At 40.6% G+C, this 19,346-nt stretch overlaps 1 protein-coding gene across 1 annotated transcript; it reads left to right on the plus strand.

Moving 5' to 3' along the window:
* Positions 1 to 668: 668 nt before the first annotated feature.
* On the plus strand, positions 669 to 18,540 carry LOC308080565 (protein NLRC3-like; the record flags this gene model as incomplete). Its single annotated transcript, XM_080422459.1, has 14 exons — positions 669 to 772; positions 7,368 to 7,447; positions 7,583 to 7,679; positions 8,057 to 8,197; positions 8,312 to 8,425; positions 8,597 to 8,839; positions 9,024 to 9,071; positions 9,581 to 9,899; positions 10,679 to 12,055; positions 12,156 to 12,326; positions 13,115 to 13,288; positions 13,468 to 13,523; positions 16,869 to 17,367; positions 18,510 to 18,540. Exons 2-14 carry the CDS (start codon positions 7,439 to 7,441, stop codon positions 18,538 to 18,540), a joined length of 3,279 nt encoding a protein of 1,092 aa, XP_080278585.1. The 5' UTR covers positions 669 to 772; positions 7,368 to 7,438.
* Between the last annotated feature and the right edge of the window lie 806 nt (positions 18,541 to 19,346).

Here is a 19,346-nt window from a genome sequence, read left to right on the forward strand (position 1 = left end):
ATGTAGTTTAAAAAGTTTTTCCTTTTTTTTTTACTCTTGGGTTCTAAAGGTTTTGTTTCTTTAAAAGTCTTGTTTCTTTTCTTTCTTCCCTTGCAAATATATATTTTTTGATTGCCGTTTAATTTGTCTTCATTCAAAATAATGTTTTGCTCTGTTTATATAAATATTTTTGCTTGCAAATTATATCTTTTTGCTTGCTGTTTTAATTAGTTTTCATTCGAAATAATGTTTATATTTTTACTCTCTCAAATCTTCTTCTTTTGTTTGGTTAATAAAGACAGAAGTGTGTGTGTGTGTGTGTGTGTGTGTGTGTGTGTGTGTGTGTGTGTGTGTGTGTGTGTGTGTGTGTGTGTGTGTGTGTGTGTGTGTGTGTGTGTGTGTGTGTGTGTGTGTGTGTGTGTGTGTGTGTGTGTGTGTGTGTGTGTGTGTGGGGTGTATCCTCCTGCTCCAGGAGACAGGAGGGACTGAACATCTGGGAGGACAACAGGTTATATCTTGTTGTCCAGAATGTTTCAACATGCTACACTCTGACACACAACACAACACACACAAAAACAAATGTGTAAAATAGTGAGCAGCCTTTTCAGGTTAGTGGGGGTTACAACAATGTAAGCTGCCATCTGACACCAGTTTGACCTCAGGTTTTCTTTTCACAGTATTTAGCTGAGTTTGAGGACGTTACTGACAACAGTTGAACTCAGACACTCTGGATTGTTGAAGGTGGATCAGCTCAGCAGCATCTTTTCTTTGAACATCTCCTCTGCAGATGAAGGTAAAATGTTTCTTTGATTTAGTCTGGATTTGAATGAATCACAATCCATATGTAATGTTTGATGATAATAATGAGAGTAATTTAAGTGGTGAAGAACAGGGAAAACTGTTGCGCCTTTCTTTGTCCTTTGGTCAAGGTTGACTCAAAAACATCAAGGTAAACTGGCAGAAGGAGACTTGCTCACTGCATAAAAGTTAAGGAAAACTATTTTAATATGCTCATCTTGTGCTCAGTGCTCAAAGTGAATTAAAAAGCAAACGTTTCAGTCCTCCCAGGACCTTCGTCATTGCTATAAGGGTGGCACACAGACAAATACACTGCTTTTATAGGGTACTAGATCACCGCAGCATTACCATGGTTACGGTGGGGCGTGGACAGATCATTGCAGACAGCAAAACCAGGGTTATACAGTGTTGCATTTGTGTTACATTTGAATCATGAAGTTCACTATACAAACAGTTTACGCATCCAGTCATTTCAACATTCTCTTGATGAACATTTTTGAAAAACATTTGAGAAACATTTGAAGATTTTTTCGAAAGAAATTTTACAAAATAGTACAAAATAAGATAAATACAGGGTTCCTATAGGTAGCACTGGATATGGAGACTGGAGATTACTAAATGTAATCTCCAGTATGTAGGCAAAACATCCAGACCAGTCCGCCGACGCATTATAGAACACATGAGTGCCATCAGACGCAAGGATATTAAATCTCTTATTGCCAGACACTTTATGGAAGCCGGTCACTCCGTAGCAGATCTGTCATTCACAGAAGAGGTGGTGATTTAGACACCAAACTCTTACAAACTGAATCCAGATGGATTTTTCACTTACAGTCTGTTAACCCGGGTGGCATGAATGAAGACCTTTCCCTCCAGTGCTACCTATAGGAACCCTGTATTTATCTTATTTTGTACTATTTTGTAAAATGTATTTAAAAAAAATCTTCAAATGTTTCTCAAATGTTTTTCAAAAATGTTCATCAAGAGAATGCTGACATGACTGGATGTGTAAACTGTTTGTATAGTGAACTTCTTGATTCAAATGTAACACAAATGCAACACTGTATAACCCTGGTTTTGCTGTCTGCAATGATCTGTCCATGCCCCACCATAACCATGGTAATGACCTTGAGTAGTGTGATCCTCAGCAGCACCTGAGCTGAGGTGATCTAAGTAGGCAGTGTATTTGTCTGTGTGCCACCCTTATAGCACTGACTAAGGTCCTGGGAGGACTGAAACGTTTGCTTTTTAATTCACTTTGAGCACAGAGCACAAGATGAGCATAATAAAATAAAGAACAGATATTTTCTTTAAGTCTGTCTAAGGAGTTTTCCTTAACTTTTATGCAGTGAGCGAGTCTCCTTCTGCCAGTTTACAGTAATTTAAGTGGTAGAATTATGACAATTATGACTAAAATGAAATGAAATGACTGGCTCCAATGTTTTTTTCTTCATAAATGGATATGATGGATAAATCATCCATCATGGGTTATGATAATTCACATACTGATACCGTTCGTGGTGGTTTTGTTTTTGTAGCTGGGCTTCACTGGGGCAATATAGACGCATTTCCAGACAACGTCACGCTGATAAGAAGTATGCGCGCGCAGGTCGGGGCCAATAGAACCCGACCTTGTATTGTGAATTTGTACTTCCATGTACTGCCATTCTCATGTCTTACTAAATAAAGTACATCAATCAATCAACCTCTCATTAGATGCAATGTAAAAGTGGTCATTGCAGTGCCCTCACGTGTAAAAACTTTCAGATGCTGTTTCCTCCCAGTGTGGAAGAAGAAGGTTTAGGATGGATGTTTACTGTGATCTCTGCCTCTTGAAATACCTTGGTATATGTTGTGTCAACTTCTGTGTAAACAATTATAGCGCTTCTCAAAGCAGTTGTCCCCAAACCCCACCTCCAATCGCAGAGGTAGCGCTCTAGCCTGGTGATTATCAGACTCAAGCTGCAGTGGGCGGGGTCTATGGTCTGGAACCAGTCTAAGCGCTCTATGATCACGGCACCAGCTAGCCCTGAAACATGCATGGCGCTACTTGTTCCTGAAATGTTTACATTTACAACCAGCACATCTACATAAACGCTCAGATTTCAAATATAAAGTGCTGACCCCCCGGCCACGGATGTTACAAGTTAAAGCGCCTGGGTCTAAGTACTCGTATCTTCTGTATTGTTCAATAAAAAGCTTTTTAATCCGATCGCCAGCCATTTTCTCCGATTTTTTTCCATACACTTTCAACAACGAGCCCTTACCGGTTGGGAGGTGTAATTGCACTCTGATACATCATTTAAAAAAAAAAAAAAAAACTGAAATCGGATTAAAATGCTTTTTATTGAACAATATGCAAGATACGGGTACTTAGACCCAAGCGTTTTAACTTGTAACATCCGTGGCCGGGGGGTCAGTACTTTATATTTGAAATCTGAACGTTTATGTAGATGTTGTAGCCTACTGGTTGTAAATGTACATTTTTCCAAAAACAGGAACAAGTAGCGCCGTGACACGAGCGTCATGTGAACCACCATGTCTACACCAAAGCCTGCTTGATCACGCAGCTGTATCCCCTCAAACCTAATTTATGCTCCGCCGTGCGAAGGTGTTGCGTGCAGAGAATAGCAGACCTCCAAGCTCACAACGGTCGCATCCGCGATGCGTTGTGAGCGTGTATATCAGCTGTTCTCAGTGCGCAATACCATTGCGGGGTGAAGTATGTCTCGATAGAGCGTCTCACCAGCCGACACACAGAGGAGGTTGAATGAACTGAAACCAGCGCTCCTCAAAACAATAGGTTTGGGGGTCTGTTGGGAATAGATTACAGGCACCTGCGCGTGCAGTCTCAATGTTGTTAAACAAGAAATCTGTCTATGGAGCGTTGTGTTGCGTTGTGTCAGCATCCTTCCAGGGAAGTGAGGGAACGTTCCCTTAAACCCATTAAGACTAGTGATTAAGTGTTTAAACAATTCAAAATGATTCCCTATCAAGATTTTTCTAAAATGCTCAAAAATAGCCTCGCAGCGTGGCACGAAGTGACCTGCTGTGAGCTTGTAGATCTGCTATTTTCTTTTAGAACCACTGTTCTATACAGTTTTAATTAGACCTAAATAATATAATAAAGTCTGTAGCCCACTGAGCCCAGTGGTTCTCAAACGTTGTCATGTCAAGGACCCCCAAAATTTGCCTACAGCTATTTGGCCGTGGACCCCCCCCTCCCCATCTGAAAATATGTTGTGCCAGGGACCCCTATACAAGATTTGTGTTGTTAAAATGTTTAAAAAAGATTCACAACATTTTCCAACACTTTTCAAGATTTTTGGAAAATAGCAGATCTACTATGACAGGTTGTGAGCTTGTAGATTGGCTATTTTCAAATAGCCGATGCTATAACTAATTTTGTTGGGGAACCCCCTGGAACCCCCCGAAGGACCCCTGGCGGTCCCTGGACCCCACTTTGAGAACCACTGCTGTAGCCTACAGAAGCCTCCAAATGAAAACAAATGGATTTCTTTTGTATTACAAATGGAACCAAATGGACAGTGGTGGAAAAACCACCTGTTCACTTTAACTTCATGTGAAGTTAGGTCTGCTCATTATATAAAGGACCACTTCACCCATTTTCAACCTATATATCTTCATATAATTATTAGTACATGTAGTCCTCACTAAATCTCATTATAAGATGGCACCATTTCTGTCCACTCACTCTCTGTGTCTCAAATGAGGGCTGGGGACAGTTCAGAAACCTGCCTACCAATGACATCATCGGTAGGCAGGTTTGGTCATTTCAAACAAGATTTCACACTTTTATTGTTTAGATAAATCTTTTTTATTAATGTTAAGAACAATGGCTTCTCCATGGAATCCCCATTGATGATGTCATTGGTAGACAGGTTTCTTGTCCATAGCCCACCTAACCTGACACTCAGCCTGAATTTTCATTTAGTTTCACTCCGTTATTCAGTCTGAAAGCCCTCTCAGTGCAGCCGTTTTCTGAGATGGGGGCCTGGCCAAAGTGGGACTCTTTAGCGATTGATTCATACTGGATTAACCCGATACCGATTGGTCCGGGCCGCCGGTTAGATTTTCAACCGAGAAAACCCTGCCTTTTACAGCGTCACCAGACCCTGAATGAGAGGCTAGCGATTTCAGGGGCTTGAGCCAGGCTATAGCCCAATGAGTGGACAGAAATTGTGGCATCTTATAATGAGCATTAGTGAGGACCAAAGTTTTGACCTCTTTATTGATAATTAACATGTGTACAATTACACACAATTATCAAAAGGATAAAACACAAGAAAGCCAGCGGCTTATTTCTATTGTGGTCCTTTCACATGTAGGTGTAAATTGTGTAGTGATGCATGAGCTGATGAGTGTGTTGCCAGTGGTGTAAAGTAACTAAGTACATTTACTCAAGTAATTTACTCCACTACATCTCAGGGGCAAATATTATACTTTTACTCCACTACAATTATTTGAAAACTTTAGTTACTAGTCACTTTGTAGATTTTATAAGTAGGCCTACTTTTACTTTTGGTACTTTAAATACATTTTGATGCCATTACTTTTGTACTTTTTACTTTTAAGTACGCTTTTAATTCCGGACTTTTACTTGTAACAGAGTATTTCTACGTTGCAGTATTGCTACTTTTACTTAAGTAAAGAATGTGAGTACTTTTTCCACCACTGGTACTTGCATGTAAGTCCAAGCACACACTGGTGCCGCAAGGTGTCCTTCTGTGGGAAGTGGAGAAGTACCAAAGTTAAAGTATTCAAATGTGTCAAAATGTGTCCAACCTTTTCAAAAAAGCAGATCTGCAAGCTCAGAACTCATTGCACTATAGATTGGCTATTTTCAAATAATAGTTTAAAACAGGATTGAAATGTTTAATGGATGTTTTTTGTAGGCTATTAATAATCAAATGCGCAAAGAAACTAGTAAAGATGTCAAATAATTGTAGTGGAGTAAAACATACAATATTTGCTTATAGAGATGCAGGCTTGTAGAGTAGAAGTAGGCTATAAAATATCAAAAATGGAAATATTCAGTATGGTTAACGTACCTCAAAATTTTACTTAAAGGACCACTTAAGCCATTTTCAGTATAATCTTCATATAATTGGTCCTCATTAATGTTAATTATAACCAATTTTGTCTACTGCATGCTAGCATCGTCGAGCTCCAGGCCGGGCTCAGCCGCTGGGAGCGGCTTCACGGTGCTTGACTGCTGTGTGGATGGAATGGAGTGTCTGCCGTAGGAGGGGGAGAGGATGTCTTCCTCCTCGTCCTCCTCCGGAGAATCGAGGGAGACTTGGGCGTCTCCTTCGTATTCGTCCATGGCTTTGTCCTCGTATGGGTCGAAGGCCCGTTGTAGCATATCCTTCTCGGTCAGCGGTTCCACCGCCTCCATCGTGCAGCCCCACCCAACTCAAAGCTGGGGACGGTGCACGGGCGGCCTTGCCGCGGCCCCCGCCAGGGTACTCGAAGCCTCCCCCGGATCGACCTCCAGCGGAGGGTCCGGGGGTGGTGAGCCCACAACGGGGAAATTCTGCAGACGTTGGCGGAGGATCTTCGTGTCCGATAAAATAAACATTTTGAAATCTTGTTTAAAATTACCAAACCTTGTCACTGGTAGGCGGGTTTCTGAACTGTCCACAGCCCAGCCCTCCTCTGAGACACAGAGTGAAAAGACAAAAAGGGTGCCATATTATTTATAGGACCAATTATATGAAGATAGGTTGAAGAATGGGTGAACTGGTCCTTTAAGTACAGTAGCCTATACAGTATAGATACATTTATTAAAACGACTAGCACCACTCGATGTGGAGCTGTAGCTGTGTTCTATTGTGCCTCTTCTGAAAAACCTTCTGGAGCAGGTGGAACATCAAGTTGACAACGTCGATGACGGTGACACAACGCAACGCTCCTGGTGGAATTTAGACGTTTTCCAAAACAATTTAAAGATTTTCCATAAATGTTAAGCCTATCACTAAAAGTGAAAATAGCAGATCTACAAGCTCACAACTCCTCACATCGTGAGTTGTGAGCTTGTAGATCTGTTATTTTCACTATATTTGAAATAGGGCTTATGTGGTAATGTAGAAATGTAATGAAGTCAAAACTACAATTTTTGCCTTTGAAGTGTAATGGACTGAAAGTCAACACACAGGCACACGCACACACAGTCCTTTAGATGTTGCCTCCATACACATGCACAGACAGTATGGCTATCGCTTAAGTAGCCTAAGTGAGACCCAGTTCCTTTTAGTAACAACCACTCGATGAGGGTCTCAATAAACTGTTTGATGGTGGTTTGAACAATCATGAAATACAAATATGAAGTGAAGAGGGTCTCACTCTACCATTTGAAGATGTTTGAACAATCATGAAATATAATTATGAAGTGATGAGAGGGTCTCACTCTACCATATGATGACGTTTTGAACAAGCTTGAAATATAAATATGCAGTGCTTCAGAATCAGGACCAAAGACGCACCATGTCACACAACCTCCTTTCTCCCCCACAATCCATATTTCAACTCTACTTAAATAATAATAACTCTGTTTTATCTGTCACCAGGTCAATGTGCACCATCTAGTGGAAGTATTGTAAAACAACACCACCTGATCTCTGAGATAAACACCATCCAAATGGAGACAGTGAGTGACTGTTGGTATGTTTTGATAATCAGGAGCTTTTTATCCTGTCAGATTTATTTATTTACCTTTTATATTATGACTAAGAGATCAATGGAGTAAATGTGAATCAATGGATGTCTGGATGACAGAGTGAAGACATGTGACCAGGAGGGAGCTGTGTTGTCCTCAGTGGAGATCCTGAACACAATGGAGCAACTTCAACTTCCTGAAAAGTCAGATGAGGACTGTCCAGGTAACAATGACATTTGATAATAGATAATAAGGAAAATTATGAATTAGGCTATATTATGTTTAAAGAATTTTCATTTCTAGTGAAATTATTGCAACACATTATCAGCAAGACTTTGCTTTATTTCAGGAAGAGCTAAATGTTTTATTTAAAAATGCTGTACAGCTACATAAACTGCCTGAATTCATATCAATGTGTTTATCCCCTGTTCAAAGTCTGTAAGTTGTTTTAAAGCCTTCTCTGCTTTTACAATAATTTGTGTTATTCAAGCTGTAATTATTGCATTTACTTTATCTCTCTGAGTTTGTAACATTGAATGGGATAATTTTTACACTCCGAGAGTTTTAATAACAATTAACCCTGACGATTGCATTATGCAGGTCCTTCAGTGGTACCTGCAGTTCCTCCAGCTCAAGTCAAAGCCCAGAGTGGAGGCATAGTGATGTCTCCTACCATCTGTGGTCACATTGGTGGTTCTGTCAACATCAACATCGATGTCAGCTCCACAAACAGAGACAGAGGTACATAATGTATTTGTTACCAGGCAAATGTGGTATTTACTGGTAAGATATGAATGACATTCTCCCCAGATAATGACAATCGTCCTACTTTATGAATGTCATGCTCCATCACAGAGCCCACTTCATTATCCTCTTCTGCAGGATCTGAACTTCCATCAGAAGACTCGGCTAACAATCCTACCATCTCTGGTCACATTGGTGGTTCTGTCAACAGCTCCACAGACAAAGGTACATCATATATTTGTTACAAGGCTAATTTGGTATTTATAGCCTACTGCTAAGCAATGAAAGTTATTCTCCCTAGATAATGACAAGAGTCCCATTTCATAATGATATACTGCTACAGTATGTGAAGCATTTCTCAACCACTCTTTTTCCCCCCCTTCTACTTGCAAACAGCACCTTTTGTGACGCAGAACAGGGCACAGTTGATTCAAAAGGTTAACACAGTCAAGGCGATAGTAGATAGTCTAGGAACGATGGTCCATCATGAGTTCCGTGCCAAGATTCAAGCCCAGGAGACAAGCATGGACCAAATGAGGCTACTGTATACATTGATGCCAGATGAAGGGGGGGTAAACATCAAAGCAGCATTTTACGATGCCCTTAAACAACACGAACGGCAGCTGTTGGAGAGCATGGGTAAGATCAGATTTAGCAATAAATTACTTACTTATTTTACTGTAAGCTCCACAGGCGGAATATTGTCTACCAGGCTACTGTGTTATTTTCTACTGTAAAGATTGACATAATGACAAGAGTCCCATTTCATGAATGTCATGTCCACTCACTGAGTCCACTTCATTCTCATCTTCTCCTTATGCAGGATCTGAACGTCCATCTGAAGCCTCAGCTAACAAGCCTGCTGAGAGCAGTAAGAAAGTCTTTATTTACAGCTTCATCATCACAATATCACAAAGTGATGGCAACACATGATACATTTGAAAAACGAATTATAATTATCCTGTAGTCTTCTTGATGACTGGGGGGGGTGAAGGTAATTTAAATTTGATCAATTCTGTTATTACTAGCACTAGCCTTAGTGGCCCTTTTAACCAATTGATCACTCTTCTGAGATGAACATTCGGTGAAAATAACCGATCTGCAAGCTCACAACGCGTTGCAGCATCACCACCATGATGCGTTGTGAGCTTGTATCTCACAACAAGATGAGATACAAGCTTGTATCTGCTTGTATATATTTTCAGCGAAGATATTTATTTTAGCCCTTGGGAATCCGGTCAACTAAATACGAGACCCATATGAATATGGTCAACTAAGTAGAGTTTAAGTGGTTAACTTGAGAATTATCAACCCTTCTCATTTGTGTTCCACAATTACCATAACATGCCCTTACTGATCCTTTGCTCTTTGGTCCTTTAGAAACTCTTGCTGCTGTGTATCAACAACGATTCAAGTCTAATCTGAGGAAGAAGTTTCAGGTTTTGTCCACAAAACAAGGGAAAAAAACACTTCTGAATGACATTTTCTCAGAGATCTACATCACAGAGGCTGGGAGTGGTGAGGTCAATAAAGAACATGAGGTCAGACAGATTGAACCAGCATTCATTCAACCAGCAATACAAGAAAAGATAATCAGCTTTGAGAACCTGTTTAAACCATTACCTGGATCAGATTACCCAATAAGAACAGTGATGACGAAGGGAGTGGCTGGCATTGGTAAAACAGTCTTAGCACATAAGTATGCTCTTGACTGGACAGAAGACAAAATCAACCAGAATATCCTCTTCATGTTTCCATTCACTTTCCGACAGCTGAATACCCTGACCCCATCCCTTAAAAAAGGTGGATCACTGGCATCCTTGAAAAGAGGCCTGAAAAAACACCTTTTAGGAGGCCAAAGGCAGAGGTAAATATCACTTCTCCCTTAGACAGGTGATCACCCCCCCCCCTCTTTAGCCCCCCCCCCCATTTTCCTACTCTGTATATATAGTGTTTTATATTTGTGAAGATTTTGAATTTTGGTGTTATTTTTGGGCGGTGAAACCGCCCCTATAAGTGAGATTTGGAAAAATGTACATTTTCCTGCGCTGTGATCTGGGCCCAGGAAATTAGTAGAATTATCCTGCGATGTGATTGGCCAATCACAGCCTATTCAGGACTGTGATTGGCCAGTGTCACATGACACATGTGCATAGCCCTATATAAGCAACCATAACTTGAAAAAAACCAAATATTGGTTTTTTTTCAAGTTATGGTTTTGTCCATCATAAAGAGTGTTTCAATAAATGTATTTATCCTTTGTACATGATTGATCGACTCCATTCAGTATTGTGATTAGCTAGCAAGACACCGCCCACTTCACACAGGGTGTGATTTTTTATGTTATGTTGATGAATTGAATACATAGGACCCCAATGGAAACAAGACTGCAAGGTGTTATGCTTTTAGATCAAGTGTTTGACTGTACTCGTGCTGTTTGCATTTCTGTCTAATAAAGTATTCAATCAATCAAAATAGGAAGAAGGCCAAGGTTTTCAGCTTGATGGAGCTTCTTCATCATTACTTTGGTGAACCCAAGGAAGCAGAGATCTGCAGCTCTGACGGGTCCGGAGTTGTGTTCATCTTTGATGGATTAGATGAATGGCAGTTTCCTTTAAACTTCGAGAGCAATGAGATCTTGACCGATGTCACAAAGCCAGCCTCCGTGGACGTGTTGTTGACAAACCTGATCAAAGGAGACCTGCTACCCTCTGCTCTCATCTGGATAACCACTCGACCTGCAGCAGCCGATCAGATACCTTCTGATTATATTGACAGGATGACAGAGGTGAGAGGCTTCACTGATGCTCAGAAGGAAGAGTATTTCATGAAGAGATTCAGTGATAAGAATGTGGCCAAAACAATCTACTCACAAATCAAGAAATCACAAAGCCTCCACATCTTGTGTCACATCCCTGTCTTCTGTTCCATCATGGGTGCCGTTCTGGAGAATGTGTTAGGAGAACAGGATGAGAAAGAAGCAACACCAAAGACCATGACTGAGATGTTCATCCACTTCACGGTGGATATGTCCAAACAGAATGATAGAAAGTATACCGACAGCACTCAAACCCATTCAAAAAGGAATCCACGAAATGTCATCCTGTCTCTGGGAAAACTGGCTTTTCACCAGCTGGAAAAAGGCAACCTGATCTTCAGCGAAGAAGACCTGAAAAAGTATCGCATTGATATCAGAGATGCCGCTGTGTGCTCAGGAGTGTTCACACAGATCTTGAAAGAGGAGTATGGGTTGTACGAGGACCAGGCCTTCTGCTTTGTCCATCTGAGTGTTCAGGAGTTTCTGGCTGCTCTTTATGCCTTTGTGTCATTCATCAACAAAGGTAAAAACGTACTGTCAACCTCCAAGAAGTTAAAGCTATTAAGAAAAAAGGAAGCTCACTTCTACCGCAGTGCTGTAGAGAAGGCCTTAAAGAGTCCCAAAGGACACCTGGACTTGTTCCTCCGTTTTCTGCTGGGCCTCTCATTGGAGACCAATCAGACTCCCTTACGACGACTGCTTGATGTGAAGACAGGCAATAGGTCGAAGGCCAATAAGAAGACAATTGACTACATCAAGGAGAAGATCAGGAAGAATTCCTCTCAAGAGAGAAGCATCAATCTGTTCCACTGTCTGAATGAGCTGAATGACCATTCTCTAGTGGAGGAGATCCAACGGTCCCTGAGTTCAGGAAGTCTCTCCACAGACAAGCTGTCTCCTGCTCAGTGGTCAGCTCTGGTCTTCATCTTGCTGTCATCAGAAAAGGAACTTGACGTGTTTGACTTGAAGAAATACTCTGCTTCAGAGGAGTGTCTTCTGAGGCTGTTGCCAGTGGTCAAAGCCTCCAAAATAGCCCAGTAGGTGCATGTATAATAAATGGTTATATTCATGTATTATATTATGTGATCTTATTCTAATTGAAAATAAAGTACAATAATAATGTATTTTTTTCTTCAGGCTGAGTGGTTGTAACCTTTCAGAGAGATGTTGTAAGGAGTTAGCGTCAGTTCTCAGCTCCAGCGTTAGGTTGAGAGAAATTGACCTCAGCAATAATGATCTAAAGGATAGAGGCGTAGAACTGCTCTCTACTGGATTGGCGAGTAAGAACTGTGTACTGGAGACTCTCAGGTGAGTAAGTATGTGCACTGATAATAACTGGTTAGATTCAATATCATGTGATTGTATTTTTATATCATACAGATGTCTGCTGAGATTGAATTTTGGAGTATTAGACTGCAGGGCACAGACACAATCTGCACAATACACAACACACTACAATACACACAATACACTATAACAAACGCAATACACTGCAATACACATAATACACAGCAATACACAATACACAACACAGTATAATATACTACAATATGCTACAATACACATAATACACTACATCCATCATAGGGAACATGTCAGTGTAGAGGAGGCTGTGTACTATGTACTCAAGATTAAATAAATCAAAGATTAATGGATTAATTTGGTTCTTCAACACTGTAGCAGCAATAACAACACTAACAAAGATAATTAAGAATAATGACGGCAGTAAAGTTAAAGGTAAAGAAAAATAAAGTAATATGTACATTCATCATAACACACCCTGAGGTAATTAAAGATTCTGTGTGCATGGGTCTTACTTTAAATATTATATGCATATAAAGTATGTACAGTATGTGTGCACTGCACTGTATATGTGTATATGAGTAGCTATGTGTATGTACATGTATGTGTGCATAATTATGTTTGTGTGTACATTCATACAGTAGGTAACTGTGTGTGTGTGTGTGTGTGTGTGTGTGTGTGTGTGTGTGTGTGTGTGTGTGTGTGTGTGTGTGTGTGTGTGTGTGTGTGTGTGTGTGTGTGTGTGTGTGTGTGTGTGTGTGTGTGTGTGTGTGTGTGTGTGTGCGCGTGCGTAGGTTGTCAGGCTGTCTGGTCACAAAGAAAGGCTGTTCTGCTCTGGCCTCAGCTCTGATCTCCAACCCCTCCCATTTGAAAGTGTTGGACCTTAGCAACAATCATCCAGGAGCCCCAGGAGTTGCAGTACTGTCTGCTAGACAGGAGGATCAAAACTGCAGCCTGGATTCTCTCAGGTATATGGAGACACTTGATGTCACTCAGTGTCAATGTGCTCTAGTAGGTTTACAGTACGCTAACACCGTGATGTTCTATCGTATTGTTTAATGTTTAATCGTGTGCAATCATTATCATTTATTGTTTCTATTTTCAAAGAGAAAATACAGGCCTGACTTTGTCTCTCCCTCACCCCCAGTATTGACCATGTTGGAGTGTGTTGGCTGAAACGAGGTTTAAAGAAGTGTCCACCAAGTAAGTGTGCATACTGTTTTATTCATTAAATCAAAACTAATCAATTGTAACCCCGGTTCTATGAAGTACGAAGCGAGAGGTCTCGCCAAGACACCGTTCTTGTTCAAGGGAGATGAGAAGAGGAATGTCTTATTCTTAAGTGATGATTTATTTGGATACGCCCCCTGACTATATAGGACGGAGGGCGGGACCTCCATCAGGAAGGCGAATCAAAGTCCAGCCAATTTAAATTGTCTGGAAGTGTATCAAGAAATGCTTCTGTGTTCACGCCAGGGGCGCTCTCCCATAGCGAGACCTCTCGCTTCGTACTTCATAGAACCGGGGTTACTGTACTAACCTATAGTTATGGTGGTTCTAAGACTAAGACGCTGCTTTGTTTGATGTAATCCAGCTTGTCCTGTTAAAATTGATAAGCAGTTAGTTAATCACTTTCATAGTGAATTAATGAGCAACTGAGCACTGAGATAAAATGGAATGCGCTCAATCTGCACTTATTGTCTCCGCTAGGCCAAAAGGCATGGCGAGAGAGTATGTTTTACCCCCTGTCTGTCCGTCCGTCCGTCCGTCCGTCCGTCCGTCCGTCCGTCCGTCTGTGGACAGCTAATCTCCCGCACCGTTGGCTTGATCGCAGCGAAACTGTGTGCACACACTCCCTGGATGCCAATTCAGAACCTCTGCCCCAATTTTTTCAGATGGCCCTGTTATAGCGCCACCAGGAGGCCGCTTTTTGCAAAACACATTTTTTTCACAGTACTTCTACATATTTTGTCCAAACATCATGCAAATCGGTACACAGTATCTCTATAGTCATTAAACAAAAAGTGTCTTTCAGATTTTTCATATTCCATCCTGATTGGCTAAAAATGGCTTCCAAAGTTTGCAGGACTGCTCCGTTTTGAACAAAATGCCTCAAATTATGAACACAGCATGCAATTTCCGTGAAACTTTGCACGCACATTCCCACTATGCCGAGGAAGAAATTCCAGCCTCATGTGGCGCTATAACAGCCCGATTCGTGTTTTTACCTATAACTGCACCAATCTGTGTAAAACTTTGTATGTGCACTCCCTAGAGGTCAAGGAAAAACCTTTGCCCTGCATTTTTCACATCTACCTTTTATAGCGCCACCAGGAGGCCGACTTATGTAAAACATATTTCTTTACATTACTCCTTCCGATTTTATCCAAATTTCACGCAAATCGGTAGACATGATCTCTATAGTCATGTGATCAAGACGGATCTGTTTAATTTTTCATATTCCATCACGATTGGCTAAGATTCACATCTAAAGTTTGCAGGAGTGGCCCGTTTAGAACAAAATGCCGCAAATCCTGAATGCAGCGTCCGATTGCGGTCAAACTTTGCACGCACATTCACACTATGTTGAGGAACAAGTGCTACCATTTTAACATTGGCCTGTTATAGCGCCACCAGCAGGTCTAATTTAGCAAAACATTTTCTTGGAACAAAATTCAAATCCTCAAATCATGAATGCAGTGTCCGATTGCCTTGCAAGACCTAAGAAGAAATGGTACCCTTTTTACATTGGCCTATTATAGCGCCACCAGGAGGCCACAATAACCTATCTGACCTGGCGGAGACCTGTGCTCCGAGGAGCACTTTTTCTAGTTTGTATTGGGTTGAATCCGCGCTTACATATACTGGGGGAACTGTACACAGGTGCAGACAATTAAATGAGTATGGCTTGCCCCTGTGTGTGTCATGGTAAACACAATCTTTTGGATATCTATCACATCATACGGGGGAACTTCAGGAGCCACACAGGAGCACGGAGAGGGGAGCAGTTAGGGGTCAAGTGTCTTGCTCATGGGACACTCCAAGTATTTAAGTAAAGTAAAAGTACCTCAATATTGTACTTAAATACAGTACTTGTGTATTAGTTACTCTCCACCACTGCATATGGGTTAGGGCCCATTTTGTTCCATCTGTACCCTCTCAAGGTCACACACTTGGAGAGACGTAAATAAACGAAACAAAAATGTGACACAATCATTTCTCATCTAACTAATAATGTGGTGATGTGTCATTCATACAGGTTGATGATTTCAGATATAGAAATGGATTATGGTTCATTTGGTTCCATTTGAACCCACTCAGTCATAATTGGGTTAGGGTCCATTTGGTTCCATTTTACCCACTCAGATGTCAGCTCAGATTTATGACTTTGTTAGGGTCCATTTGGTTCCATTTGCACCCTCTTAGGGTCCATTCGGTTCAATTTGTACCCTCTGACAGTTACAAACGGGTTAGGGTCTATTCGGTTCAATGTGTACCCTCTCAGAGTTTCAAATGTGTTAGGATCAATTTGCTTCCATTTGTACCCTCTGTAAATGGGCTTGAGTCCATTTGGTTCCATTTTGTATCCCCTTCAGTGCTATGAATGGGTTAGGATCCATTTGGTTCCATTTCTACCCTCTTCAGAGTTATAAATTGGCTAGGAACAATTTGGTTCCATTCATACCCTCTGGATTTACAAATGAGTTAGGGTACATTTGTTTCCGTTTGTATCCTCTCAGAGTTACAAATGGGTTAGGGTACATTTGGTTCTGTTTGCACCCTCTCAGAGTTACACATGGGTTAGGGTACATTTGGTTCTGTTTGCACCCTCTCAGAGTTACACATGGGTTAGGGTCCATTTGGTTCCATTTGTACCCTCTCAGAGTCATGAATGGGTTAGGATCAATTTGGTCCCATTTGTACCCTCTGACGGTTACAAAAGGATTAGGGTCAATTTAGTTCAAATTGTACCCTCTGTCAGTTACAAATGGGTTAGGGTGCATTTGGTAAAATTTGTACCCTCTCAGTTATAAATGGGTTAGGGCCCATTTGGTTCCATTTGTACCCTCTCAGAGTAAAAAATGGGTTAGCATGATTTGTTTCCATTTGTATATTTCTTCAGAGTTACATTAACTGAGAATTATATGGTGTAACATTTACTGTATCCAATACGGAGAATGATGACAATTTACAGAAGTTTTTTTGAATCTTTTCAGGGTAAAAAATAAATAGCGGCTCTACATGCTCACAACACGTCGCATCGCATCGGAACAGTACTTCCATGTACTGTTATGTACTGTCATGTACTTTTCTCATGTCTTACTAAATAAACTACATCAATCAATCAATCAATCAATCGCGACGTGTTGTGAGCTTGTAGATCCGCTATTTTTTAATAGCTTAAATATAAAATAAGGCATAAGTGGTCAATGTACAGTATGTGAATTATCTTATTTTCATTTATTATTAATAACAATATTTATACATCATTATTAAGTTGTATTTGTTTGTAAAATGGTGTTGTGTTGTATCTTGTTCTCTCATCAGATGTGTGTGAACTCACACTGGATCCAAACACAGCACACAAACTCCTCTCTCTGTCTGAGAACAACAGGAGGGTTACACATGTGGGAGAGGATCAGAAGTATCCAGATCACCCAGACAGATTTACAGACAGGGGACAGGTGATGTGTAGAGAGAGTCTGATTGGACGCTGTTACTGGGAGGTAGAGTGGAGTGGATGGGTTCAGATAGCCGTGACATACAGAGGAATCAAAAGACAGGGTGATGGTGGTAAGGACAGTGACTTTGGAAACAATGACAAGTCCTGGAGTCTGTATTGTACAGGTGATGATAACAGTTACCATGTGTGGCACAATAACATGTTCACTGTCGTCCCTGTCAGTATCTCTGGCTCCAACAGAGTAGGAGTGTATGTGGACTGGCGTGCTGGCACTCTGTCCTTCTACACAGTGTCCACTGACACACTGACTCACATACATACCTTCTATGCCACATTCACTCAACCCCTCTATGCTGGGTTCTGGTTGGATCCTAAATCCTCAGTGTGTGTGTGTCAGAGAGAGGAGGGGAAGGAGGGGGCGGAGGAGGAGGAGGAGAATGAGGAGGAGGAGGAGGAGGAGGAGGAGGAGGAGGAGGAGGAGGAGAATGAGGAGGAGGAGGAGAAGGAGGAGGAGAATGAGGAGGAGGAGGAGAATGAGGATGAGGATGAGAATGAGGATGAGGATGAGAATGATGATGAGGAGGAGGAGGAGGAGGAGGAGGAGGAGGAGGAGAATGAGGGGGAGGAGGAGGAGGAAGAGGAGGATGACGACGACGACGATGATGACGACGACGATGACGACTAGGTGGTTAGGTGTTAGGGTTACAAATGGGTTAGAATCCATTTGCTTTAATCCTCTGACCGTTACAAATGGGTTAGGATCCATTTGTTTCCTTATGGAGTGGTGGAAGAAGTACTCTGATTTTTTTTGTATTGTAGTAAATGTAGCAATACCACAATGCAGAAATACTTAAGTAGAATGTCTGTTTTCAAACATTTCCTTGAGTAAAAGTACATAAGTATTAGCATGAAAATATACTTACACTACTCATTATGCAGCATGTCCCATTCCATTTGTTGTCAATGTTTCAGAAATGGCAGATCCACAAGCTCACAACACATCACATCACACCACACATAAAATAGGGCTTAAGTGGTTAATTTGGGTTTTGTAATAATTAAATCTGCAAAGTAACTTGTTAAAGCTGTCAAATAATTTTAGTTTGTAAAAAGTACAGAAGCATAAGCATTGCAAAATGGAAATACTCAAGTAAAGTAAAAATACTTCAGAATTGTTGATGGGAACAGTACTTGAGTAAATGTACTTTCCACCACTGTCCGTGTGAGTTACAAATATCAACATGTACAAATACAAAGTGTATGTACAGCTTGTAAATATGGTTGATATGTTGTCCAGAGCCACAACTACATGATGTTTGCTGTTTGTTTCATATGTTCACATAAGAATCAAGCATGCATAGATAGTCAATAAGACATTTATTATGCCATGTTGTTGCTTTTTAAACTCTGTCATATATAAACTACATGATGTTTGATATGCTCTGAAATTCTGATTCTCCTCATTCATGTGGGAGTCTTTTTGGTTTTGGACATCTTTTTTGAAGTGTCAAGAACCGCAGAAAATGTCACGATTGATTAAATATTGTCTTGCCTTAATCACTCACTTTGAATGTCATGATAACTGCTAATTATGTACATTGTTATCGAGTATTATGACAATAAACTTCTACTTGTTTCATTCTCTTTGAAAAGCACATCGGTTCATTTTTTTATATTGTTTTGAATACATAACAAATAATTAATATTGTCTAGGATTAATCACATCACAATTGTGCAAGAGTTTGTGCTGATTATGTCCGTTGATTAAAAAACGTAAAGAATTGGTTCTCAAAGTGGGGTCTTTTAATTAGTTAATATAGTGTCACAATAATTTTAACCACTTTAACCATATTTTATTCTTTGCCTATTCAAAATAGCAGAAGCTCATAGCGTGTCACTTCTTTCCACACAATGAGCTTGTAGATTATTTTTTTTTGCTTTTTTTCCCAAATCTTTCAATATATATATTTTAGAGTGAACATTTTCAACTCAAATCTTTGCTTCTGGGGGTTCCTGGCACAAAGTATTTTCAGATGGGGGTCCGCGGCCATATACATATCATATTGGGGGTCCGTGGCACGGAAACGTTTGAGAACCAATGGCTTAGGATCAAGGTTTCTTCATTTGTCCCTTAGACTTAAAGGAACGTGTCAGCTACTACATGAAAATATATACAATTATAGTATTATTTTAACATACAATTATCAATTTAAAGCTAGGGTAAGTGATGTTTTTTTTTGTTAGAATGATAGTAATCATTGTTATAGAGTGTTTGTTCAGTCACAGCAGGGGTCTCCCATCTCCATAAAGATAGCAGCCATGAAACGGTCCCTTAAAGTACT

Source organism: Gymnoscopelus braueri (genome assembly GCF_963280865.1).
Source record: "Gymnoscopelus braueri genome assembly, chromosome: 24".
Classification (NCBI taxonomy): domain Eukaryota; kingdom Metazoa; phylum Chordata; class Actinopteri; order Myctophiformes; family Myctophidae; genus Gymnoscopelus; species Gymnoscopelus braueri.